The sequence below is a fragment of the Oncorhynchus gorbuscha genome, linkage group LG22, assembly GCF_021184085.1.
Source record: "Oncorhynchus gorbuscha isolate QuinsamMale2020 ecotype Even-year linkage group LG22, OgorEven_v1.0, whole genome shotgun sequence".
Classification (NCBI taxonomy): domain Eukaryota; kingdom Metazoa; phylum Chordata; class Actinopteri; order Salmoniformes; family Salmonidae; genus Oncorhynchus; species Oncorhynchus gorbuscha.
The window spans coordinates 18,589,028-18,616,630 of record NC_060194.1 but is presented as its reverse complement, the minus strand read 5'-3'; the positions used below and the strand labels follow the sequence as shown (position 1 = coordinate 18,616,630).

The 27,603-nt window shown below is 44.5% G+C and overlaps 1 protein-coding gene across 4 annotated transcripts; it reads right to left on the bottom strand.

Moving 5' to 3' along the window:
- Positions 1-10: 10 nt before the first annotated feature.
- LOC124010212 (myb-related protein A-like) lies at positions 11-27,603 on the bottom strand. 4 transcript variants are annotated; one of them, XM_046322632.1, is made up of 15 exons: positions 27,541-27,603; positions 21,824-21,911; positions 21,655-21,736; positions 21,490-21,561; positions 21,288-21,380; positions 19,980-20,200; positions 19,457-19,640; positions 19,211-19,285; positions 8,896-9,117; positions 4,997-5,341; positions 3,244-3,383; positions 3,037-3,151; positions 2,676-2,795; positions 2,280-2,387; positions 11-2,127 (listed from the first exon to the last, which is right to left on the bottom strand). In XM_046322632.1, exons 2-15 carry the CDS (start codon positions 21,859-21,861, stop codon positions 1,843-1,845), a joined length of 2,100 nt encoding a protein of 699 aa, XP_046178588.1. In that variant the 5' UTR covers positions 21,862-21,911; positions 27,541-27,603; the 3' UTR covers positions 11-1,842. The 4 variants fall into 4 exon arrangements, with proteins under 4 accessions (XP_046178588.1, XP_046178591.1, XP_046178590.1 ...); XM_046322635.1 differs by having other exon boundaries at positions 3,037-3,145; XM_046322634.1 differs by having other exon boundaries at positions 21,824-21,869; positions 27,541-27,599.

The window sequence follows — 27,603 nt, the reverse complement described above, 5'->3', positions numbered from 1 at the left end:
AAGCTAATGGTTTTAGCGTTTTATTATTACCAAACTGAGGTACATGTGCACGATTGGCAGTGACTCTATACACAGGTGACATAAACAATGTGCCATATAAAAACTGAAAAACAAATGGGTCTTTCTATAAAATAGAAATTATACACAAGTGCTACATGTACCTTTTTCCCTCCAAACCTAGAACAGGTTTCAAAATAAATAATATTACAGGTAAACAAAATGTTAAATCATATTACAATAAATCTTTACACAGTACACTTGTAATTAACTTTGATTGGAATATCCTTCAGTTTCCCTAGTACTCCTATCAACTGAAACCTAGGTTGATAAAATACTTCTTAATGTAGGGTAAAACTAACACACTACGCTTCAGAATCAAATACTGTAGATCAACACTTGACTTTCTTAAAATGCCTTACAGAACTTTATACATACTGTTTTATGATTTCAAATTAAAATCAATGTTTAAAACCTTGCTAAGAAAGGAATCAGTTTACATACCTATACTTTTACAATTTGAGTTACCGGTAAGTGAAATCCCAATACATAAAACAAACTCTTTGGACACCCAAGGAGCAAGTACTTTAACTTATGTACACCAACCAACTGCCAAAATGTTTATTAAAGTATGTTTGTCCCAGGCAGTGTTTCTCCAATGGCTTCTGACCCTCAGACATGCATGACCTGCTTTGTCTCAGTAGCAGCAGAACATGCACACAGTACCATGCCACAAAGCCCAACTCCATTACCCTTACTTCTGGTTAACAATAACAGTACATTCAATTATAACAAAATGTGTATGCTACATCCAAAGGAATACACAAATGTTGAAAACAATAAGTGCAATTTGCTTCTGCATAGACATCTGAGGTGGAAGGCTGAAAACTGTGTTTGTAATAATATGGGACAAAATGTGAATATGGGGCAGGATGTGTTCTGTGAATTTTTCAATGCTTTCATCTCCAGGGAGAGAGAATAGATACTGCTATTGTCCAATTCAAAATAATTAGAACATGTTTACAGTCTGTGCAAAGAAGTAACAGTACATTTCTTTATAAGTTTTGAAAAGTATTTTCAGTATCTAACATGATTCACTGATGAAGTGTTAAAAAAGTCCATTGAGGTGGGGGTTTTGTTTAGCGGTAAAACAGCATTAACACCATCAGATGTACAATATCAATATTATTTTTGATGAGAAAAGCTTCAAAGGCTTCTGCACAATAAATTACAAAAACTTACAGATTCCAATTTCTCTGTACCTTCAACGCAGAAAACATTTATTAAATGCTTCCACCTTTCTTTTGCTACAGTATACAACACATACACCACTTTTTATAGTGCAAAATCAACAGAGTTATGGTCTTTAAGGTTATTAAATACAAAATAACTTCAATTAATTGCTACCAGTATGGTTAATCGCCTACATATTGTTAAATCATTTTCCTATCATCCTGTAATTGAAAACAGACAAATAAAAACATCACAGGTGGTTGTTTTGTGTGAATCCATGGACAAAAAATAAAAGTAGGTAATATGATTTTTCCTACCTATAGTAAAATAGTCTAGTGTTAGCATACCTCAAACTATCTTAGTGACTGTTAGCGAGCCTGGTCCAGATCTGTTTGTGCTCTCTTGCCAACTCCTATTGTCAGTGTCAAGCCAGAAAGCACATACAGTAGGACCAGGCTAACTGTTAGCTACTAAAGCTGTACTTACACAGGCAGCACAATTCTGATCTTTTGCCCAATTACTGGCAAAAATCTGATTGGTCAAAAGACCAATTAGTGGCAAATAAAATCAGAATTGGGCTGAATGTCTAAACACAGTAGTGTTGAGGTCCTGTCAGAGTACCAAGGTTCTGGAGGCACAGCCAGATGTCTGGGAGCTGAGGAACTGTCTGGCCTGCTCAGCTACGATCATCTGATCATCAGTCTTCCCAAATACCACAGCATCCCACTCACAGTTGTCGTCTCTCCTCGGTGCGATGGTGAGGGTGTGGTGGGGCAGGTAACAGCATGGCTCCTCTCTCCCTGGTCCTACTCCAGGGGCTGGCGAGTACACCAGCTCCTCACAGCCCAGCATGGACGACCTCAGGGGGGCGCTGGTCAGCAGGCTCTCCCCATGGATCTGAGACAATGTGAGAGACCCTTAAAGTACTGTCTTCAATGCTCTCTTAATCGTCCTTCACTCTCACCGTGGTTTGCCATCCTCATCTACAATAATCTGTATGTATCTCATTTTCAGTGCTTCTGATGGCAACTTGAAAAGTGATATCTCACCTGTGCATTGTTGAAGTCTTCTTGGAAATAGAGTTGAGCACTGTGGCAGTCCTTATTCCAGGGTTCCGCAGCCAGGGAATTCCTAACACTCCTGGACGATGGATCATCCTGGGTTACAAAACATGGAATGGATAAGACTAAAAAAAGTTGAATTCCATCTAGGTTTAATACTAATATATTTATTGAAAGGCACTTTGAAGTCTTTATCACGCAGGTTCTGGTCTATCTATTCTTTGTTTAGTCATTATCGTTGGTTGCTAGTTAAATGTGTCTTAAGCACTGCTATAGCCCTGACATAATTGCCAGGAGGTGACAAATAAAGTTGTTTGAATCGAATTGAATTACTTCATAATTACTGTGTACAAATCTCTATGGATGAATATGAGCTTCAGATACCTCATGTTTCCAGGAGGAGCAGAAGTCAGCCTGTGTTTCTGCATGAATTAACATATCAACCTTGTTTTCCACTCTAAGCACCTCTTCCTCCAGGTAGGCCAGGGACCTGGGCTGCTGCATCTAACAGAACACGCACGCACACGCACACACGCACGCACACGCACACACACACACACACACACACACACACACACACACACACACACACACACACACACACACACACACACACACACACACACACACACACACACACACACCTCAGGAAGAGTTACATAATACAACATCCCCTCACACACCAAATACAAAACAGATAATACAGACATGACTTATAAACGTTATTCCTGTGTTATAAATATACCATAATTTTCAGTTGGGCCTGCATCTTCTCTTGGGTGGACGTGACAGTCTTGAATGGTGTTGGAGTTAGTGGCATGGGAAACATGATGGCTTTACGAACCTTGGGGGTCCTGAACCTTGTAAAACAGTCAGACAGTACATGCATATGAGAAAGCCTCTATTGGTGTAGGAGTGAAATATTGACACAGAACTGTTCCAGAAAACTCACCCAGCATTCTCCTTCTGATACTTGGTTGTTAACTCCTTCTGGAGGGGGGTGGTGTTGGCACGTTTGTGACCGCACACTGGGGTGGACGTCAGAGCTGGGTTTTCTAAAGTCAAATCCTCAACTCCAGACACGTTGAAAAACTACAGAGAAATACAGGGTAGTGTTTGTACCATATACGTATATCATATATCACAAATATACTCTATGGCAGGGGTCGGCAACAGGAGGCCCGTGGGCCCAAACCAGCACGCAAGTGATTTTCTTCGACCCCCAACGTTTTTAGGGTTTTGAAATTTTTGTAAAAGAATTCTGCTAAAAATGAGCTTAATTTAGGGAATCTGTTTACCAATTATACCAATTTACCAATAAATGTAATCAAGGTATGAAAATTCTCATTTTCAAATCTATTTTTGGGCTTAGTTGTGGTCAATTTGCAGTGTACAAATTATTCGAAATATGTTCCGGGCCCCCAACCATCCGCTCCGACCAGAAATCGGGGTGTTGCTGAATCTAGTTGCTTACCCCTGCTCTACTGTATGCAGGCTATATGACAATCAAATTGTATTTGTCACATGCGCCAAATACAACAGGTGTATTCACCTTACCATGAAATGCTTACTTACAAGCCCTTAACCAACAATGCAGTTAAGAGAAATAATAGTTAAGAAAATATGTACAAAATAAAAAAGTAACAATAACAAGGCTAAATTACAGGGGGTACAGGTAGCGAGTCAATGTGCAGGGGTACAGGTTAGTCGAGATAATATGTACATGTAGCTAGGGGTAAAGTGACAATACATAGATAATAAACAGCTGAAGAAAAATGCAGATAGTCCGGGTAGACATTTGATTAGCTGTACTGCAGTCTTATGGCTTGGGGATAAAAGCTGTTAAGAAGCCTTTTGGACATAGACTTGGCGCTCCGGGTGGCTGGAGTCTTTGGCCATTTTTAAGGCCTTCCTCTGACACCGCCTGGTATAGATGTCCTGGATGGCATGAAGCTTGGTCCCAGTGATGTACTGGGCCGTACGGACTACCCTCTGTAGCACCTTGCGGTTGGAGGCCGAGCAGTTGACATACCAGGCGGTGATGCAACCAGTCAAGATGCTCTTGATGTGTTGTTGCCTACCCTTACCACCTGGGGGTGGCCTGTCACAAAGTCCAGGATCCAGTTGCAGAGGGAAGTGTTTATTCCCAGGCTCCTTATTTTAGTGAAGAGCTCTGAGCGCACTATGGTGTTGAACGCTGAGCTGTTGTCAATGAACAGCATTCGCACATAGGTGTTACTTTTGTCCAGGTGTGAAAGGGCAGTGTGGAGTGCAATAGAGATTGTGTCATCTGTGGATCTGTCGGTGCCGTATGCAAATTAGAGTGGGTCTAGTGTTTCTGGGATGATGGTGTTGATGTGAGCCATGACCAGCCTTTCAAAGCAATTCATGTGCTACGGTTCGATAATCATTTAGCCAGGGTACCTTGGTGTTCTTGGGCACAGGGACTATGGTGGTCTGCATGAAACATGTAAGTATTACAGACTCTGTCAGGTACAGGTTGAAAATGTCAGTGAAGACACTTGCAAATTGGTCAGCGCATGCTCTGAGTACACATCCTTGTAATCCGTCTTGCCCTGCGGCCTTGTGAATGTTGACCTGTTTAAAGGTCTTACAAAACAATGTATAGCATAAATCATAGATCAGTGGTTTGCATAATTACTTGATGGTATTAGATTATATGTTACCTAGTCAGGACATCCTACCTGGGAGGGAGAGAATGGCAGTGCTTTGACATGAGTGACGCTAGGTGAGGTGGTGCTGTTGTCCAAAAAGGAGGTGCTGTGACACTGACTGGCAGGGTACTGCTCCCCCCTCTCCCTCCTCTTCAGGATGGAGGGAGGTGTGCTCAGCTTAGTCACGGTGGGTGAAGAGGCAGGGATCAGTTCAGTGTATTTCTCACTCAGGTCCATTATGACCGAGTCCTCAAAATGGTAGCTAGCTACTTCTGGCATCCCCACTTGAGAGACAGACAACATCACTTCCTGTTTCAGGGGTGAGGTCATTTCCTTCAAGCTGAAACTGGTCACCTCGCTCCAAGCCACTGGGTCCTACAGGGTCAAATAAGAATTCATGTTTTGACAAGATTATAACTCAATGACTATTCTTAATTGTATTTGGATTGTTAACCAGAATTACACAATGTAACAGTTATCTGCATGTTCAATAACCTTAATCTATGAATATGACACACTTGACAGCATGAAAAAACAGAGCCAGTGCTTCATTTGAAAATAAACATGAGAGACAGGAGGAAAAAGAGCAGAAATAATATCAGACTTAAATAGACAACATTTTGTAGTATTATATTGTATCTATGTGTCATACTGAGTCAGCCACAACAGGGAGACAGGAGGAGCTCACCATATACATAGAATTAATATAATTTTAATTTCACAAAAAATAAATTAATTAATAAAACACTTTTCTCACCATAATTCCTCTTGGATCACTAAGATCAGGATCTGTTTTTATCGATTTCATAATGATGGTTATGTTTATTGATGAGATATGATGCATTTTACCACAATATAAACAAATACTAATGCAAAAATTATCATCAAAGCAAGAGTCTTTGAAGTCCAAAAAAAGTTCAACAAATCCATTTCTAATATTTTTTCTAATAAAAAGGCCTGACACCGAAAACAAATATTTAAAATTTTCCACAACACACAACCTTTTCTGAATCTATTTTTGTTGTTGTCATAACTGTTTTTTTTTAGATACACATATCTGGATAAAGTACAAAAGTCACAGATTAAGCCAAAATTTCTAAAGTATACATTTTCTTTATCCTAATATTTTCTAAATATTGGTCCATTACGTGAATAATAAACAGGTTTCAGAGATGAGAATGCATGTTTTGGTAATGAGTGTTTCATAGTTTGTCATTGAAAAACTGTACCGAGCACTATTAGAGATAAATCAACCCAATAAATCATCACACTGTGTTATTTGTCAATCCCAAATGACTTGCATAAAACTAAAATCACTGAAAACGCAATTGACTAATAACCCATTATTTTAGCATAAGTCCACTGAACAAAAATATAAAACTCAACAGGTAAAGTGTTAGTCCCATGTTTCATGAGCTGAACTAAAAAATTATTGAAATGTTCCACATGCACAAAAAGCATATCTCTCAAATGTTGTGCAAAAATCTAATTAAAAAAATTGAATCAAATTTTAGATTTGTCACATACACATGTTTAGCAGATGTTATTGCGGGTGGAGCGAAATGCTTGTGTTTCTAGCTCCAACAGTGCAGTCATATCTAACATTTAATATCTAACAATTTCACAATAATACACACACATCTAAAATAAAGGAATGTAATTAAGAATATATAAATATTTGGATAAGCAATGTCAGAGCGACATGGAAGAAGATACAGTAGGATAGGATAGAATACAGTATATACATATGAATTGAGTAATGCAAAATATGTAAACATTATTAAAGTGACTAGGTGTTCCATTTTTAAAGTGGCCAGAGATTTCAGCAGATTCTAATGTGCAAGTGATGGCAATCTGGTTTCAGAGCTGGTTATGGGTGCACCTCAGCCACGCTCAAGGTCCTAAACGATATCATAACCGCCATCGATAAGAGAGAATACTGTGCAGCCGTATTCATAAACTTGGCCAAGGCTTTCGACTCAATCACCACATTCTTATCGGCAGACTCAACAGCCTTGGTTTCTCAAATGACTGCCTCACCTGGTTCACCAACTACTTCTCTGATAGAGTTCAGTGTGTCAAATCGGAGGGCCTGTTGTCTGGGCCTCTGGCAGTCTCTATGGGGGTGCCACAGGGTTCAATTCTCGGGCCGACTCTATTCTCTGTATACATCAATGATGTCGATTTTGCTGCTGGTGATTCTCTGACCCACCTCTACGCAGACGACACCATTCTGTATACTTCTGGCCCTTCTTTGGGCACTGTGTTAACTAACCTCCAGATGAGCTTCAATGCCATTACAACTCTCCTTCCATTGCCTACAACTGCTCTTAAATGCAAGTAAAACTAAATGCATGCTCTTCGACCGGTCGATGCCCACACCTGCCCGCCCATCCAGCATCACTACTCTGGACGGTTCTGACTTAGAATATGTGGACAACTACAAATACCTAGGTGTCTGGTTAGACTGTAAACTCTCCTTCCAGACTCACATCAAGCATCTCCAATCCAAAATTAAATCTAGAATCGGCTTCCTATTTCACAACAAAGCATCCTTCACTCATGCTGCCAAACATACCCTCGTAAAACTGACCATCCTACCGATCTTCGACGATGTCATTTACAAAATAGCCTCCAACACTCTACTCAACAAATTGGATGCAGTCTATCACAGTGCCATCCGTTTAGTCACCAAAGCCCCATATACTACCCACTACTGCGACCTGCACACTTTCGTTGGCTGGCCCTCGTTTCATACTCGTCGCCAAACCCACTGGCTCCAGGTTATCTACAAGTCTCTGCTAGGTAAAGCCCCGCCTTATCTCAGCTCACTAGTCACCCTAGCAGCACCCACCCGTAGCACGAGCTCCAGCAGGTATATCTCACTGGTCACTCCAAAGCCAATTCCTCCTTTGGCCGCCTTTGCTTCCAGTTCTCTGCTGCCAATGGCTGGAACGAACTTCAAAAATCACTGAAGCTGGAAACTCATATCCCCCTAACTAGTTTTAAGCACCAGCTGTCAGAGCAGCTCACATATCACTGCACCTGTACATAGCCCATCTGTAATAAAGCCCATCCAACTACCTCATCCCCATACTGTATTTATTTATTTATCTTGCTCCTTTGCACCCCAGTATCTCTACTTGCACATTCATCTTCTGCACATCAATCACTCCAGTGTTTAATTGGTATACTGTAATTACTTTGCCACCATGGCCTATTTATTGCCTTACCTCCCTTATCTTACCTCAATTGCACACAATGTATATAGATATATTTTTTTCTACTGTATGTTTGTTTATTCCATGTGTAACTCTGTGTTGTTGTATGTGTCGAACTGCTTTGCTTTATTCTTGGCCAGGTCACAGTTGTAAATGACAACTTGTTCTCAACTAGCCTACCTGGTTAAATAAAGGTGAAAGTAAAAAAATAAAATACATTAAATTAACTTGTGCTCATCTAAAGGACTACTCCTCTAGATAATGCATCATGTGTGTATAAAACTCTGTTAAAAAAATTATTGGAGTTTTTACAGTAAAAAAAGTTTATGGTAATGACAAACAAGTCCACAGACAAAGTTTTTACATAATTAATATTTTAGTCAAATGTAAACTTCACCTAGCATTAAAAAAAATCTGCAACATATTTAGTTTTGTATTCAAATAAGTTGGGTTTATCTAAAGTAAAATTGTATAAAATGCCCAGAGGATGATGTAAAATGGATGCTTTTTGGCAATAAGAATTTGGGCTGAAAATGTACAAAATTCAGACGAAAATGTAAAATGTATTTAAAATGTGACACAGTGCCATAAACTAGGCAACATAGTCTTCAGAATGATAGTTGATTGTTGCAGATGGATCATGGTTTTTCTAACAAATTTTGCTACTTCCATGGTTAAAAGTGCTTTCATGAGAATCACCCAACTGACCGAGTCTATGAGCTCCAGAGTCTCTGCGAACTCGGGGATGGTTTGTAGGGAGGAGAGGACAGCGCTTGCCTCCACGGCCAGGAACCTGCTTGGAGACACAGGAGTGTAGACAGTCGAATCACGGCCCTCCATACTCTGGTTCCCCAAGCTGCTCAGGGTCGTGTTGGTCAGACCGTCGTCTGTCAGGCTGCTGGACCAGCTGGAGTAGTGAGCTTCTGTGTTCTGTGGAGATTGAGAAAGAGGGGGGGCAGAGAAAGGTTAGTTTTTGTCCAGTTCGTCACATGCGGATTGCTAAAGGCATCAGCATGCTTCAGCTCGGCTGGCGCCTAGCAAAACTTGTCTAGTCGAACTGAACGAGTATACTCGCATACTCTCTTCAAAGACCTTAGCTTGAAAACAAACAAAAAAAATAGTGCCAATAGTACTGTTTGTCCATTTTGAGACACTGTAGCCAGTATACACTTCCTCAAAATAGTCCAAATTAATCTAAGATAACTCATTCATTTTGACGTTTTTGCCAAGATCTTAGGCGAGCAATTTTACATCTAACTAAGATGTATGGTGCAGTATTTCTCAACGAAAAAATGTGCATGAAAACGAGTCTTCTCTCGTTGAACGACAACAAAGACTTTATTGATGAATCCCTACTTTTGACCAATCACCGACAAAGGGAAGTAAGCTTTGGCTTCGAACTCAAATCAAATAAATTATTTGTCACATACACATGGTTAGCAGATGTTAATGCGAGGTTAGCGAAATGCTTTTGCTTCTAGTTCCGATAATGCAGTAATAACCAACAAGTAATCTAACCTAACAATTCCACAACTACTTCCTTATACACACAAGTGTAAAGGGATAAAGAATATGTACATTAAGATATATGAATGAGTGATGGTACAGAACGGCATAGGCAAGATGCAGTAGATGGTATCGAGTACAGTATATACATTTGAGATGAGTAATGTAGGGTATGTAAAAACATAAAAGTGGCATTGTTTAAAGTGGCTAGTGATACATGTATTACATAAAGATGGCAAGATGCAGTAGATGATATAGAGTACAGTATATACATATACATATGATATGAGTAATGTAGGGTATGTAAACATTATATTAAGTGGCATTGTTTAAAGTGGCTAGTGATATATTTTTTACATCAATTTCCATTATTAAAGTGAGCTGGAGTTGAGTCAGTATGTTGGCAGCAGCCACTAAATGTTAGTGGTGGCTGTTTAACAGTCTGATGTCCTTGAGATAGAAGCTGTTTTTCAGTTTCTCGGTCCCTGCTTTGATGCACCTGTACTGACCTCGCCTTCTGGATGATAGTAGGGTGAACAGGCAGTGGCTCAGGTGGTTGTTGTCCTTGATGATCTTTATGGCCTTCCTGTGACATCGGGTGGTGTAGGTGTCCTGGAGGGCAGGTAGTTTGCCCACAGTGATGCGATGTGCAGACCTCACAACCCTCTGGAGAGCCTTAAGGTTGTGGGCGGAGCAGTTGCCGTACCAGGTGGTGATACAGCCTGACAGGATGCTCTTGATTGTGCATCTGTAGAAGTTTGTGAGTGCTTTTGGTGACAAGCCAAATTTCTTCAGCCTCCTGAGGTTGAAGAAGCGCTGCTGCACCTTCGTCACAACGCTGTCTGTGTGGGTGGACCAATTCAGTTTGTCCGTGATGTGTACGCCGAGAAACTTAAAACTTACTTCCCTCTCCACTACTGTCCGGTCGATGTGGATAGGGGGGTGCTCCCTCTGCTGTTTCCTGAAGTCTTTTGTTGACGTTGAGTGTGAGGTTATTTTCCTGACACCACACTCCGAGGGCCCTCACATCCTCCTTGTAGGCCGTCTCGTCGTTGTTGGTAATCAAGCCTATCACTGTAGTGACGTCCGCCAACTTGATGATTGAGTTGGAGGCGTGCATGGACATGCAGCCGTGGGTGAACAGGGAGTACAGGAGAGGGCTCAGAACGCACCCTTGTGGGGGCCCAGTGTTGAGGATCAGCGGGGTGGAGATGTTGTTACCTACCCTCACCACCTGGGGGCGGCCCATCGGGAAGTCAAGTACCCAGTTGCACAGGGTGGGGTCAAGACCCAGGGTCTCGAGCTTGATGACGAGTTTGGAGGCTACTATGGTGTTAAATGCTGAGCTGTATTCGATGAACAGCATTCTCACATATGTATTCCTCTTGTCCAGATGGGTTAGGGCAGTGTGCAGTGTGGTTGCGATTGCGTCGTCTGTGGACCTATTGGGGCGGTAAGCAAATTGGAGTGGGTCTAGGGTGTCAGGTAGTGTGGAGGTGATATGGTCCTTGACTAGTCTCTCAAAGCACTTCATGATGACGGAAGTGAGTGCTACAGGGCGGTAGTTGTTTAGCTCAGTTACCTTAGCTTTCAGGAACAATGGTGGCCCTCTTGAAGCAAGTCAGCATACTGGGATAAGGATTGATTGAATATGTCCATAAACACACCAGCCAGCTGGTCTGCTCTGAGGACACGGCTGGGGATACCACCTGGGCCTGCAGCCTTGCGAGGGTTAACACGTTTAAATGTTTTACTCACGTCGGCTGCAGAGAAGGAGAGTCCGCAGGTTTTGGCAGCGGGCCTTGTCAGTGGCACTGTATTGTCCTCAAAGCAAGCAAAGAAGTTATTTAGTCTTTCTGGGAGCAAGACATCCTGTTCCGCGACGGGGCTGGTTTTCTTTTTGTAATCCGTGATTGACTGTAGACTGACTGTAGACTGTTATGCAGGTGAATCCAGTAAAGTAAATCTTCAATACTCCTAGACAAATCGGAGCGATAAATAAAGCATAAAGAACAATTCCACTCGTAATGACGAGAACAGACTGGAGACTCGATCATAAACTGCAGGTTGCCTCGGGAAGGCACTTGACCGTAGCAGACTCAGACACCTGCTCACCACGCAGCATCTGAGGGAAACACGACACGACAGAGCGATACAAAGACACAGCACGGTGAACAATATACAAGGATCCGACAGGACAGAAACGGAAAACAAGGGGAGAAATAGGGACTCTAATCAGGGGAAAAGATAGGGAACAGGTGTGGGAAGACTAAATGATTGATTAGGGGAATAGGAACAGCTGGGAGCAGGAACGGAACGATAGAGAGAAGAGAGAGAGAGAGGGAGAGAGAAAAAAGGAGAACGAACCTAAAAAGACCAGCAGGGGGAAAACGAACAGAAGGAAAAGCAAAATGACAAGACAATATAAGACAAAACATGACAGTACCCCCCCACTCACCGAGCGCCTCCTGGCGCACTCGAGGAGGAATCCTGGCGGCAACGGAGGAAATCATCAATCAGTGAACGGTCCAGCACGTCCCGAGACGGAACCCAACTCCTCTCCTCAGGACCGTAACCCTCCCAATCCACTAAGTATTGGTGACCCCGTCCCCGAGAACGCATGTCCATGATCCTACGTACCTTGTAAATAGGTGCGCTCTCGACAAGGACGGGGGGGGAGGGAAGACAAACAGGGGTGCGAAGAAAGGGCTTGACACAGGAGACATGGAAGACAGGATGGACGCGACGAAGATGTCGCGGAAGAAGCAGTCGCACAGCGACAGGATTGACGACCTGGGAGACACGGAACGGACCAATGAACCGCGGAGTCAACTTACGAGAAGCTGTCGTAAGAGGAAGGTTGCGAGTGGAAAGCCACACTCTCTGGCCGCAACAATACCTTGGACTCTTAATCCTACGTTTATTGGCGGCTCTCACAGTCTGTGCCCTGTAACGGCAAAGTGCAGACCTCACCCTCCTCCAGGTGCGCTCACAACGTTGGACAAACGCTTGAGCGGAGGGAACGCTGGACTCGGCAAGCTGGGATGAGAACAGAGGAGGCTGGTAACCCAGACTACTCTGAAACGGAGATAACCCGGTAGCAGACGAAGGAAGCGAGTTGTGAGCGTATTCTGCCCAGGGGAGCTGTTCTGCCCAAGACGCAGGGTTTCTGAAAGAAAGGCTGCGTAGTATGCGACCAATCGTCTGATTGGCCCTCTCTGCTTGACCGTTAGACTGGGGATGAAACCCGGAAGAGAGACTGACGGACGCACCAATCAAACGACAGAACTCCCTCCAAAACTGTGACGTGAATTGCGGACCTCTGTCTGAAACGGCGTCTAACGGGAGGCCATGAATTCTGAACACATTCTCGATGATGATTTGTGCCGTCTCCTTAGCGGAAGGAAGTTTAGCGAGGGGAATGAAATGTGCCGCCTTAGAGAACCTATCGACAACCGTAAGAATCACAGTCTTCCCCGCAGACAAAGGCAGACCGGTAATGAAGTCTAGGGCGATGTGAGACCATGGTCGAGAAGGAATGGGGAGCGGTCTGAGACGACCGGCAGGAGGAGAGTTACCTGACTTAGTCTGCGCGCAGTCCGAACAAGCAGCCACGAAACGGCGCGTGTCACGCTCCTGAGTCGGCCACCAAAAGCGCTGGCGAATAGAAGCAAGAGTGCCTCGAACACCGGGATGACCAGCTAACTTGGCAGAGTGAGCCCACTGAAGAACAGCCAGACGAGTGGAAACAGGAACGAAAGGAAGGTTACTAGGACAAGCGCGCGGCGACGCAGTGTGCGTGAGTGCTTGCTTAACCTGTCTTTCAATTCCCCAGACTGTCAACCCGACAACACGCCCATAAGGAAGAATCCCCTCGGGATCAGTAGAAGCCACAGAAGAACTATGAACTTATGGTCTTTCCAAATGACAAAAGGAACGAGCGCCCCCTCCAACCACTGTCGCCATTCGCCTAGGGCTAAGCGGATGGCGAGCAGTTCGCGGTTACCCACATCATAGTTGCGTTCAGATGGCGACAGGCGATGAGAAAAATAAGCGCAAGGATGAACCTTATCGTCAGACTGGAAGCGCTGGGATAGAATGGCTCCCACGCCTACCTCTGAAGCGTCAACCTCGACAATGAATTGTCTAGTGACGTCAGGAGTAACGAGGATAGGAGCGGACGTAAAACGTTCTTTTAGAAGATCAAAAGCTCCCTGGGCGGAACCAGACCACTTAAAACCCGTCTTGACAGAAGTAAGAGCTGTGAGAGGGGTAGCAACTTGACCGAAATTACGAATGAAACGCCGATAGAAATTAGCGAAACCTAGAAAGCGCTGCAACTCGACACGTGACCTTGGAACGGGCCACTCACTGACAGCTTGGACCTTAGCGGAATCCATCTGAATGCCTTCAGCGGAAATAACGGAACCGAGAAAAGTAACGGAGGAGACATGAAAAGAGCACTTCTCAGCCTTCACGTAGAGACAATTCTCTAAAAGGCGCTGGAGAACACGTCGAACGTGCTGAACATGAATCTCGAGTGACGGTGAAAAAATCAGGATATCGTCAAGGTAGACAAAAACAAAGATGTTCAGCATGTCTCTCAGAACATCATTAACTAATGCCTGAAAAACAGCTGGCGCATTGGCGAGACCAAACGGCAGAACCCGGTACTCGAAATGCCCTAACGGAGTGTTAAACGCCGTTTTCCACTCGTCCCCCTCTCTGATGCGCACGAGATGGTAAGCGTTACGAAGGTCCAACTTAGTAAAGCACCTGGCTCCCTGCAGAATCTCGAAGGCTGATGACATAAGGGGAAGCGGATAACGATTCTTAACCGTTATGTCATTCAGCCCTCGATAATCCACGCAGGGGTGCAGAGTACCGTCCTTTTTCTTAACAAAAAAGAACCCCGCCCCGGCCGGAGAGGAAGAAGGCACTATGGTACCGGCGTTAAGAGACACATACAAATAATCCTCGAGAGCCTTACGTTCGGGAGCCGACAGAGAGTATAGTCTACCCCGAGGAGGAGTGGTCCCCGGAAGGAGATCAATATTACAATCATACGACCGGTGAGGAGGAAGGGAGTTGGCTCGGGACCGACTGAAGACCGTGCGCAGATCATGATATTCCTCCGGCACTCCTGTCAAATCGCCAGGTTCCTCCTGAGAAGTGGGGACAGAAGAAACGGGAGGGATGGCAGACATTAAACACTTCACATGACAAGAAACGTTCCAGGATAGGATAGAATTACTAGACCAATTAATAGAAGGATTATGACATACTAGCCCGGGATGACCCAAAACAACAGGTGTAAAAGGTGAACGAAAAATCAAAAAAGAAATAGTCTCACTGTGGTTACCAGATACTGTGAGGGTTAAAGGTAGTGTCTCAAATCTGATACTGGGAAGATGACTACCATCTAAGGCGAACATGGGCGTAGGCTTGTCTAACTGTCTGAAAGGAATGTCATGTTTCCGAGCCCATGCTTCGTCCATGAAACAACCCTCAGCCCCAGAGTCTATCAAGGCACTGCATGTAGCACCCGAACCGGTCCAGCGTAGATGGACCGACATAGTGGTACAGGATCTAGATGGAGAGACCTGAGTAGTAGCGCTCACCAGTAGCCCTCCGCTTACTGATGAGCTCTGGCTTTTACTGGACATGAATTGACAAAATGTCCAGCAAGTCCGCAATAGAGGCACAGGCGGTTGGTGATCCTCCGTTCCCTCTCCTTAGTCGAGATGCGAATACCTCCCAGCTGCATGGGCTCAGTCTCTGAGCCAGAGGAGGGAGATGGTTGCGATGCGGAGCAGGGAAACACCGTTGACGCGAGCTCTCTTCCACGAGCTTGGTGACGAAGATCTACCCGTCGTTCTATGCGGATGGCGAGAGCAATCAAAGAGTCCACACTGGAAGGAACCTCCCGGGAGAGAATCTCATCTTTAACCACTGCGTGGAGTCCCTCCAGAAAACGAGCGAGCAGCGCCGGCTCATTCCAGTCACTAGAGGCAGCAAGAGTGCGAAACTCTATAGAGTAATCCGTTATGGATCGATCACCTTGGCATAGGGAAGCCAGGGCCCTAGAAGCCTCCCTACCAAAAACTGAACGGTCAAAAACCCGAATCATCTCCTCTTTAAAGTTCTGGTAATTGTTAGAACAATCAGCCCTTGCCTCCCAGATAGCTGTGCCCCACTCTTGAGCCCGGCCAGTAAGGAGTGAAATGACGTAAGCAACCCGAGCTCTCTCTCTAGAGTATGTGTTGGGTTGGAGAGAGAACACAATATCACACTGGGTGAGAAAGGAGCGGCACTCCGTGGGCTGCCCGGAGTAGCAAGGTGGGTTATTAACCCTAGGTTCCGGAGGCTCGGCAGACCAGGAAGTAACAGGTGGCACAAGACGAAGACTCTGGAACTGTCCAGAGAGGTCGGAAACCTGAGCGGCCAGGTTCTCCACGGCATGACGAGCAGCAGACAATTCCTGCTCGTGTCTGCCGAGCATGGCTCCTTGGATCTCGACGGCAGTGTTACGAGCGTCTGTAGTCGCTGGGTCCATTCTTTGGTCGGATCCTTCTGTTATGCAGGTGAATGAGGACCCAAAAGCGACTTGGCGAAAACAGAGTCTTTAATCCAGTAAAGTAAATCTTCAATACTCCTAGACAAATCGGAGCGATAAATAAAGCATAAAGAACAATTCCACTCGTAATGACGAGAACAGACTGGAGACTCGATCATAAACTGCAGGTTGCCTCGGGAAGGCACTTGACCGTAGCAGACTCAGACACCTGCTCACCACGCAGCATCTGAGGGAAACACGACACGACAGGGCGATACAAAGACACAGCACGGTGAACAATATACAAGGATCCGACAGGACAGAAACGGAAAACAAGGGGAGAAATAGGGACTCTAATCAGGGGAAAAGATAGGAAACAGGTGTGGGAAGACTAAATGATTGATTAGGGGAATAGGAACAGCTGGGAGCAGGAACGGAACGATAGAGAGAAGAGAGAGAGGGAGAGAGAAAAAAGGAGAACGAACCTAAAAAGACCAGCAGGGGGAAAACGAACAGAAGGAAAAGCAAAATGTAAGACAAAACATGACAGTAGACACTGCCACATACCTCTTGTGTCTGAGCCGTTGAATTACAACTCTACTTTGTCTCTATACTGACGCTTAGCTTGTCTGATTGCCTTGCGGAGGGAATAGCTACACTGTTTGTATTCGGTCATATTTCTGGTCACCTTGCCCTGGTTAAAAGCAGTGGTTTGCACTTTCAATTTCGCGCGAATGCTGCCATCAATCCACGGTTTCTGGTTTGGGAATGTTTTAATAGTTTCTGTGGGTACGACATCGCCGATGCACTTTCTAATGAACTCGCTCACCGAATCAGCGTATTCGTCAATGTTGTTGTTGGACGCAATGCGGAACATATCCCAATCCACGTGATCGAAGCAGTCTTGAAGCGTAGAATCAGATTGGTCGGACCAGCGTTCAACAAACCTGAGAGCGGGAGCTTCTTGTTTTAGTTTCTGTCTGTAGGCTGGAAGCAACAAAATGGAGTCGTGGTCAGCTTTTCCAAAAGGAGGGCGGGGGAAGGCCTTATATGCGTCGCGAAAGTTAGAATAACAACGATCCAGGGTTTTACCAGCCCTGGTTGCGCAATCGATATTTTGATATGATTTAGGAAGTCTTGTTTTCAGATTAGCCTTGTTAAAATATATACGGCTGTGATTATATATACAGGAATATTATATATACGGGAATATATACGGCTGTGATTATAATCGAAGAGAATTCCCTTGGTAGATAATGCGGTCGACATTTGATTGTGAGGAATTCTAAGTCAGGTGAACAGAAGGACTTGAGTTCCTATATGTTGTTATAATCACACCACGTATCGTTAATCATAAGGCATACCCCCCCCCGCCCGTTTTCTTACCAGAAAGATGCTCGTTTCTGTCGGCGCGATGCGTGAAGAAACCAGCTGGCTGCACCGACTCTGATAGCGTGTCTCGAGTGAGCCATGTTTCCGTTAAGCAAAGAGTCTCTGATGTCTCTCTGGAAGGCAACCCTTGCTCGGATTTCATCAACCTTGTTGTCAAGAGACTGGACACTGGCGAGTAGTATGCTAGGGAGTGGTGCGCGATGTGCTTGTCTCCGGAGCCTGACCAGAAGACCACTTCGTTTGCCCCTTTTAAGGCGACGTTGTTCAGGTTCGCCGGCTGGGATCCGATCCATTGTCCTGGGTGGAAGGCAAAACACAGGATCCGCTTTGGGAAAGTCATATTCCTGGTCGTAATGATGGTGAGTTGACGTTGCTCTTATATTCAGTAGTTCCTCCCAACTGTATGTAATGAAACCTAAGATCACCTGGGGTACCAATGTAAGAACTAACAAGTAAAAAAAAAATACTGCAGTTTCCTAGGAACGCGAAACGAGGCGGCCATCTCTGTCGGCGCCGGAAGTAAGAACTTCGGCTTACCTCCAGAAAAAATGCTGTGTGCCTGTACAGCCGAAAAAAACAAAGTCAAAAATATATGCACAAACTCTTCCAAACTGTTTCGGCTGGGAAGTAAGTGGACTCCTTAATGCTGAAAGCGCCGCGTAAGCAAGCCGTACATAACACCCTGGACCAGGGCTACGGAAAGGTCAGAACCAATGATAATTAGGACGATGAGTTTTCCTGACCACGAGATCTGGCCAGGAAAAACTTTGGGCCCTAACCATGAGGTGTACATTTACCAATGTAAATGTAATGAGTGGACATTAGGGTGGACATTGGCAGGAGCCTCACCTTCATGCCGAAACTTAAACATGAACTGTGCATTTTTCCATTCATCTATCCAAAGAAGCCTCACATGTGTTGTGAACAGCTAGCCTGGGTGCCAGTAGGGGCAGATAGCTAACTGGGGGTGAGTACCTAGTTAATCATGGGTGAACGGCTGGCTAACACGGGGTGAGTGGATGGCTAACCTGGGGGTGAGCGAATGGCTAACCTGGGGGTGAGCGAACGGCTAACCCGGGGGTAAGCGGCTAGCTGACCGGGGATGAGTGGCTAGCTAACCGGGAGTGAACGGCTGGCTAACCGGGAATGAACGGCTAGCTATCCGGGGGAGAGATGGGGGATGGGAAGCCGGTGGGGAGGGTGGTAGGGTGGAGTTCTAGAACATACTACACATACGTGTTCCTTCTCACACATCCTTCTTACACATGAGGCTTGTCGTCTCCTGACTTCGCTCTCGGCTGCCATGAGGAGCAGCTCGAGTTCCTTAATTCTCTGCTCTTTGTTGGAGGACCCATCAGTGAACGACTGCTGGGGTACACGGAAGTCCAGGAGAGATTGGAAAAACACCTGATTTATAAGTCTTATTCATCTCTTATCTTACATTGGATGCTGAATTACAAAGGAGGAACTACTATACATTGTTGGGAGGGAAGGAGTTCACTTGCAACATGGTTGAGCGAAGGTGATTGAGTGCATAGAGCTGATTGAGTGCAGAGAGCGGATACTCACCGGGACAAGGAAAGAGGTTTCAGGAACACTGTCCATGTACTGGCTATTCAACAAGCCAAGGGAATATCCTGAAATCTGCCAAAACACACATTCACAACACCAACATTGTAATAAAATGAACAAACCGTTTGGGACTGATTTCATCCTGATTTCAGTGATTTTAGTGAAATTTGATTTTCAATTCAGAATGATATTAGGCTATTCTTCAACCTAGTTGCTTGTGCTGATTGGTAAATCTGTGCTCACCTTTGTAGGGATAGTCATGAAATAGTGATTCTGTCTCCGCCAGGAGGAGCCGGAAGACTTGGTTCTTTTCTTGATGGAAGCCTTGGTCTTGTAGACCCGAGTCGGGACATCCTGCAGATAGCCCTCATGCTCCACCTTCCTAAGCATGGTGGAGTTCCAGTGATTCTTTATAGAGTTGTCTGTCCTATGGGGGGATTCAGACCAAAGAAATGGAATTAGAACAATATTATGTTCTATATTGTCAACACTATATTTGTTGTTGCTTGTTATATATCCCTGTGATTCAGACAAACAAAATATTTGATTAATCTCATGAGATTTCTACATATAAAGTCTGATGCCATTAGACACAGATACTGCGCACAAAATATCATGCTATTCCCTACATTGTGAACCACCAGATCCCTATGGGCCCTTGTCAAAAGTAGTGAACTATATAGAGAATAGGGTGCCATTTGGGATGCAAACTGAGTGTTAAAGCCTGTTATAACAGTGTTATGACTTGTTATAAAAGTGTTATTACCTGCCAGGCAGCAGCTTGGCTATCTCAGCCCAGCGGTTCCCGATACGTTTGTGAGCAGCGTATATGATTCGATCCTCCTCCTGAGTCCAGCACGACTTCTTCACCTCAGGGTTAAGGTGGTTGTGCCAGCGCTCCCGGCACTGCTTGCCGATACGCCCGTGCAGATGCTTGGCAATGATGGACCAGCGCTTGGGGCCATACCTGTGCACCAACTCGATGACCTGTGCACAGATACATTGACACACAACAAGATTAATAATTTGTGAATGATACACACTACATGGACAAATGTATGTGGACATGCCTTCAAATTTGTGGTTTCAGCTCTTTCAGCCACACCTGTTGCTGAAAGGTGTATACAATTGAGCACACAGCCATGCAATCTCCATAGACAAACACTGGCAGTAGAATGGCCTTACTGAAGAGCTCAGTGACTTTCAACATGGCACCATCATAGGATGCCACCTTTCCAAGTCAGATTGTCAAATTTCTGCCCTGCTAGAGCTGCCCCGGTCAATTGTAAGTGCTGTTATTGTGAAGTGAAAACGTACAGGAGCAACAACGGCTGAGCCGCGAAGGGATAGGCCACACAAGCTCACAGAAAAGGACCGCCACTGCTGAAGCGTGTAAAAATTGTCCTCAGCTGCAAAACTCACCACCAAATTTCAAACTACTTCTGGAAGCAACTTCAGCACAATAACTGTTCATCGGGAGCTTCATGAAATGGGTTTCCATGGCCGAGCAGCCACGAACAAGCCTAAGATCACCATACGCAATGCCAAGCGTCGGATGGAGTGGTGTAACGCTTGCCACCATTGTACTCTGGAGTATTGGAAACACGTTCTCTGTAGTGATGAATCACACTTCACCATCTGTTTAGTGGAGGAGGAATAATAGTCTGGGACTGTTTTTCATTGTTTGGGCTAGGCCCCTCAGTTCCAGTGAAGGGGAACTTTAATTCTATAGCGTACAATGACATTCTAAACAATTCTGTGCTTCCAACTTTGTGGCAACAGTTTGGGGAAGGCCTTTTCCTGTTTCAGCATGACAATTCCCCCGTGCACAAAGCAAGGTTAATCTAGAAATGGTTTGTTGAGATCGGTGTGGAGGAATTTGACTGGCCTGCACAGAGCCCTGACCTAAACCCCATCAAACACCTTTGGGATGAATTGGAACGCAGACTGCGAGCCAGGCCTAATTGTCCAAAATCAGTTCCCGACCTCACTAATGATCGCAGCAATGTTGGAATGAGATGTTTGAGGAGCAGTGTACTTGGTAGACAGAAAACTGAATAGAAACTGTCTTCACCCTCTCATCCTCCTCCTTGGTCCATGGCCCTTTCACCAGCTCTGGGTTGAGCACCTTTTGCCATCGGTGCTGACACTGTGACTCAGATCTTTTCTGTCAGAATTAATAAATGCAAAAAAGGAAGAAAACATCAGTCCTATATACGGGTACACAAGGGACAAATATGTCAGAGTTGGTCATATTTTGTGTGGGTGACACTTACCTTGAAATGATCTGCTATCACATTCCAATCATCTGCTCCATGTTCATCCACAAGCCTCTTCAGCCTCTCATCCTTGTGATCACAAGGGAGAAAAATATTCAACATTATTTTCTTGGGAGTTGACTCAGCTACCACAGAAGACAACTCAGTCTGGAAATGACTTACCTCTTCCCTCGACCACTTGACTTTCTGCAAAGACTTCTTGGGACATTTCACCTCAATGCAGTCATGGTCATCCCCAACATCACTGAGAAAGGAAGGACTAATAAGGTTAATATACAAGAGAGGAGCAGAGAATAATGTTTACAGTGAACAGACATCCCCTCAAACTTACCAAAGGTATCGACGTCTTCGACTGCCGCTGCTAGTCATACTGTATCCTGTTCAAATTGTTTTTGTTATGCAGCAACCTTATTGACAAACTATGGAGAAAGCATACAAAAAGCAACAGATTTTGATTAAATGTAGTTTGCTGAAATAATAGCTCAGATAAAATAGGTATGAAGGGCTTGCAGACTATTACGGATTACAAAGGTGGACACAGCCGTGAGTTGCCCAGTGACGCAGACCTCCCAGACTAGCTAAATGCCTTCTTTGCTTGCTTCAGGGTAAACAACACTGAGTCATACATGAAAGCCCCTGCTGTTCTGGACGAATGTGTGATCTCACTCACGTCAGCCACGGAGAGAAAGACTTTTAAACAGGTCAACACTCGCAAGGCTGCTGGGCCAGACGGAATACCAGGACGCGTTCTCAGAGCATGCACAGACCAACTTCACAGACATTTTCAACCTCTCCTTGTCCCAGTCTGTGATCCCAACATGTTTCAAGCTGACCACCATTGTTCCTGTTCCAAATAACTCTAAGGTAACCTGCCTAAATTACTATCATCTGTAAATCATCATCCCAGATACCATGGACCCACTCCAATTCGCATACCGCCCCAACAGATCAACAGATGATGCAATCTCAATTGCACTTCACACTGCTCTCCCACCTGGACAAGAGGAATACCTATGTAAGAATGCTGTTCATTGAATACAGCTCAGTGTCAACACCATAATCCTTCCAAACTCATCACCAAGCTTAAGACCCTGGGACTGAATACCTCCCTCTGCAACTGGATCCTGGACTTTCTGATGGGCCGCCCTCAGGTGTTGAGGGTAGGCAACAACACCTCCGCCACACTGATCCTCAACACGGGGGCCCCCCTGGGTTGTGTGCTTAGTCCCTCCTGTACTACCTGTTCACCCACGCCTGCGTGGCTACGCACAACTCTGTGGCATATTGTATCGGAGGCCACGTGACCACTTAGGGGACACACAGCCCACGCAGAAGGGTAGGAGAGCGGGAGATCTCAGCTCAATGCACAATATTTGTACGGCTTCGGTTAACTTGAATAAAGGACTTGTGTTTTAAGGAACAGTTGTTTTCTTTAGTATTTCTTAGACAAGAGGATACAACATGGTACCAGGAGTGACACAACTCACCTTTGACTCCTCCATCATCAAGTCGAAAAAGCTGAACGGCGCCAAGAGGCTTCACGTCAACTAGCTAACTTTAGCTATATAGCCACTGGGCTAACAAGAGTGATGTAAAAATAACAACGCCGGAGCTAACGGAGCATGCAGTGCACGTAGCTAGTCATTTTGCAGTGCTAGCTGGCTAACGACATTGAGCCACTAAAGCCTCCAACAGAACTGAAACTTCACAGCAAAGTTGAAGATCAATGGAATCGGTTCAAGCACTGTTTCACCCTCTGGCGGCGATAGGAGCGGTTGATAGAGACGTCACACGGAAGGTCGTCCGGTTTCTCACAGTAGGTTGCTCGGACGCCACTGATGTCTACAACAGCTTTCAGCTAACGGATGAAGAGCAAGCAGATTATGAACTGGTATTAGCCAACTTTCAGACTTTTGAAACAGACTGTTGAGGAATTTATTAGGGTCATGCACATTGGTGCTGTAGTTAGATTCTAAATCTCACAAGGTTCCGGTTGTCATAGTAAAGGGAGAAAAAACAGCCATCCTTGGGTTAAAGTCATATAACTTACTGGGTCTGGTGAAATGGTTTCATACAGTGAATGGTTAAATTACTAATGTTGAGCATATTAGTCCAGATGCTGATGTTTTTCAGGGAAAACTCATGGTGCAACACAAAATCGAGTTAGTGCAGTCAAATAGATCAGTGATCCATGCACTTAGGAAGGTACCACTAAGAGACCAGCTAAAAGCAGAGCTACTGAGGCTAGAGTCCTTAGATATCCTAGACAAAGTAGAGGAGCTTACTGAATGGGTCCACTCACTAGTAATAGTGGAGAGAAAAGACGACTCTCTCAGACTGTGTATGGATCCAAAGGAGCTAAACAGGTATGTAAAAAGGGAACACTTTCAGCTGCCTACCAGAGGGGAGATATTTGGGGACATAGTAGGTGCTAAATCATTCTCAAAGCTAGACACCTCCTTGGGGTTATGGAAGATCAGTCTAGACAAGGTGAATACAAGGCTTTGTACTTTCAATACTCATTTTGGTAGGTATTCATATAAAAGGCTCCCGTTTGGTCTCACTTCAGCACCAAAAGTCTTTCATAGGACAGTTCAACAGATATTTGAGTGTGCCATGCACAAAAGTGTACATTGATGTCCTAATATGGGGTCAGATTCTTGAAGAGCACAACACAAGGTTGAAAGCAGCACTTGATCCAGCCACAGCTAATGGGCTAAAGCTAAACGCAGACAAATGTGAATTCAGAAAGACAGAAATAACCTTCTTGGGTGAAAAACTAACATGTGAAGGTATTCAGATAGACCAGAGCAAATTGACAGCCATCAAGAACATGCCACCGCCTACTTCAGGTGAGAGGTCTACTGTGTAAAACTACAGAATGGTGTTGGAACAGTAATCACCAGAAAGAGTTTGAGGAGCTCAAGGTATTAATCATAATGGCTCCAGTACTGAGGGTTCTACAGTATGATGAAAAGCGCAAAACCAAAATCTCAGCAGATGCCTCTAAAGCAGGTTTAGGTGCAGTATTGTTACAGCAGTATGGCACAAGATGGCGCCCAGTTGCATTTGCCTCCAGGGCTTTGACAACTTCTGAGTGTAACTATATTCAGATTGAGAAAGAACCATTGGCACTGTTATAAGCGTGTGAGACATTCCATGTGTTTAACTATGGTAAAACAGTGTGGGCAAAAACAAATCTACTGCAAAGAAAAGTCTAAAATACACACCACCAAGGGTACAGAGACTGTTTCTAAACCTTCAAAAATATGACTTGCAACTTGAGTACAGACCAGGAAAATAATTGTTAGTGGCACATTGTCCATAGCTTTTGACAGCTCAGAACCAAACCAGATATATGAGCAGGACGAGACCATACATGATAACCTTCAGAATGAGTTGCCCAGTCTCATAGATGAAATGTGGACAGTTATTTCACGTGCTAATGCAGAAGATGAATGTTTGTGGAAGGGTATTCAAGTCATAACATGTGGGTGGTCTGTACAAGGTATACCATAACCTTATGGTCAATACAGGGATGAGCTATCTGTACTTGATGGAATTCTGTTTAAGGGTTGAGGTATTGTGATACCAAGAGTGATACAGAAAAACATGTTGATCAAAATACACAAAGGCCATCTAGGGATGTAAAAGTCCAAACGACATGCAAAAGCAGTGTTATTCTGGCCCAAGATGAATGCTGATACAGAGCAGCCAGTCAAAGCTTGTGAAACATGCCATAAATAGCAGTCAAAACAGAGCAGAGGCAATGTGGGTTGAGGAAAAAGAGGTAAAGAGACCATGGGGCAAAGTAGGAATAGATCTCTTTTCTCTTGAAGGTAAGAACTATGTTCTACTGATGGACTATTACTCTCATTACCCAGCGAGCTTTGCTGAAGGACATTCCTGATAGTCAGGTGTTAACTCACATTAAGTCATTCTTTGCTCGTCATGGGGTCGCAGAGGTAGTCCGTATGGACAACGAATCAGTTCAACTTTCAGTGATTTTTCTAAACTGTACAGGTTCAAGCATGTCACATCCAACCCACTGTGCCCACAGTCTAATGGGTTAGTCGAGTACGGTGTCAAAACAATGAAACTACTGCTTAAGAAAGTAATGTATTTAGCTATGCTAAACTACAGGGCTACTCCACTAAAACATGGTCCGTCTCCCCGGAAGAGCTGTTGTTCAACAGGAAACTCAAAACTAGGTTGCCAGTACCCCTAGAAACAGACAGGATGACCAGGTCATTCTTAACAAACAGAGGGAAAAGAGTGAATAGAAAGGGTACTATGACACAGGGTCCAAGGTGCTCAGTGCGCTCAGTCCAAATGATAGGGTGAAAATACATGAAGGAGCGTTGAGGCCCAATGTGGTGAAAACAGTGGCAACCAGGTCATATGATGTAATGACACCTGAGGTAGTTACAGGTAGTTACATACATGAGAAATAGGAGACACGTGTTCTGTGTACCTGAGTGTGAGTAAACAGACAGGCAAGAGAGTGACATTACAGGTCAGACAACGTCAAGCCCAGACACTCCTGTGTCAGACCCACCACGGCTGCCTGTTGTAATGAGGCAGTCAGGTAAAGAAGTAAAAGCACCTCAGAGGAAGTATAAATGTGTCATTGAAATGCAGTGTTCACTATGCAATGAAGTGTAACCAGGATTTATAGAGAATTGTTATTGTAATTGCTTTATCAAGTTTGCTGACGACACAACGATGGGGTTGTAGTGGACCGGGTCGAGAGCTAACATGGTCCTCTCACACTAGCACAGTCGTAAAGAAGGCACGACAGCGCCTCATCACCCTCACGAGGATGAAAAGATTTGGCATAGCCCATCAGATCCTCAGGAATTTTTACATGTGCACCATCGAAAGCATCCGACTGGTTATATCACTGCCTGGTATGGCAACCGCTCTACAATCGACAGCAAGGCCCTAAAAAAGGGTGGTGCGGACAGCCCAGTGTGTCCCTGGGGTCAAGCTCCCAGCCATCCAAGACATTCATGCCAAACGGTGTCTGTTAGTGACCCAAAACATTTCCAAAGTTTCCACCCACCTGAGCCATGGGCTGTTTTCCCTGCTCCCGCCCAGTAGGCGGTGCTAAAGCATCGGGCAGCTTCTTTCCACAGGCCATAAGACTGTTGAATAGTTACTACACCTGCACTCTCAGACTATCCACACTGACTACCTGCTCTGTCTCTATGCTCAACGACAGGTCTCTACCATTCAGACACACACTGACACTCTTCTCATTCACGCATACACACTCATGCACCCACGTTCACCAGACTCACACCACTCTGGCTCCAATACCCAAGCCGACAAGGTGAAACATCTCTCGATGTGCCCTTGAGCAAGGCACTTAACCGTAATTTGCTCCAGGGGTGCAGTACTACTTTAGCTGATCCTGTAAAACTGTGTATGTGACAATATACAGTATATATTAAGTGATTACTATTAAGGTTCGCTGATGCTATATTGTTTATTATTATTACCACTAGTCTTTATCCTGCTACCAGCCACTTTCTACCCGTCCTTTTATTATGATTATTATTGGTATTTATCCTGCTGCTAGTCACTTTTACCCCTGCACATTGTAATAATGGCCTGGACATAACTGCATGATCGTGCTTCTCTTTGCATTTTACGTCTGTTCTTCGTATCTAACGGTATATTATTAGCTACCTTTATTTCTGCATTGTTGGAAAAGAGCTCACAAGTTAAACATTTCACTGTACTGTTTTACACCTGCTGTATCCTGTGCATGTGACAATAAAACGTTTACACTTGAAACTAGCTAATAAGAAGCTAACGTCTGCAAATTAGCCAACTAATCAGTCTGGCTAGCTAAAACTAGCTATACTTTGTTACGGTTAACGTTACTTAGCTGAGCCAGCTAGCTCAAATAACAATTTACAAAACAGCCTGTTTGTTATTCATGTGGTTGACTTTATGACTGATGATCAAACACTATTCTATATTCTGTTTCCACATCATGTCTTCATCTTGCTACTCACATCCCATCTCCTTGAGACTTACTTAAATTCTCCGTGGTGGTACCGTCTCTTGGGGGACAGAAATGTCTATCCCGCCGAATCTCGC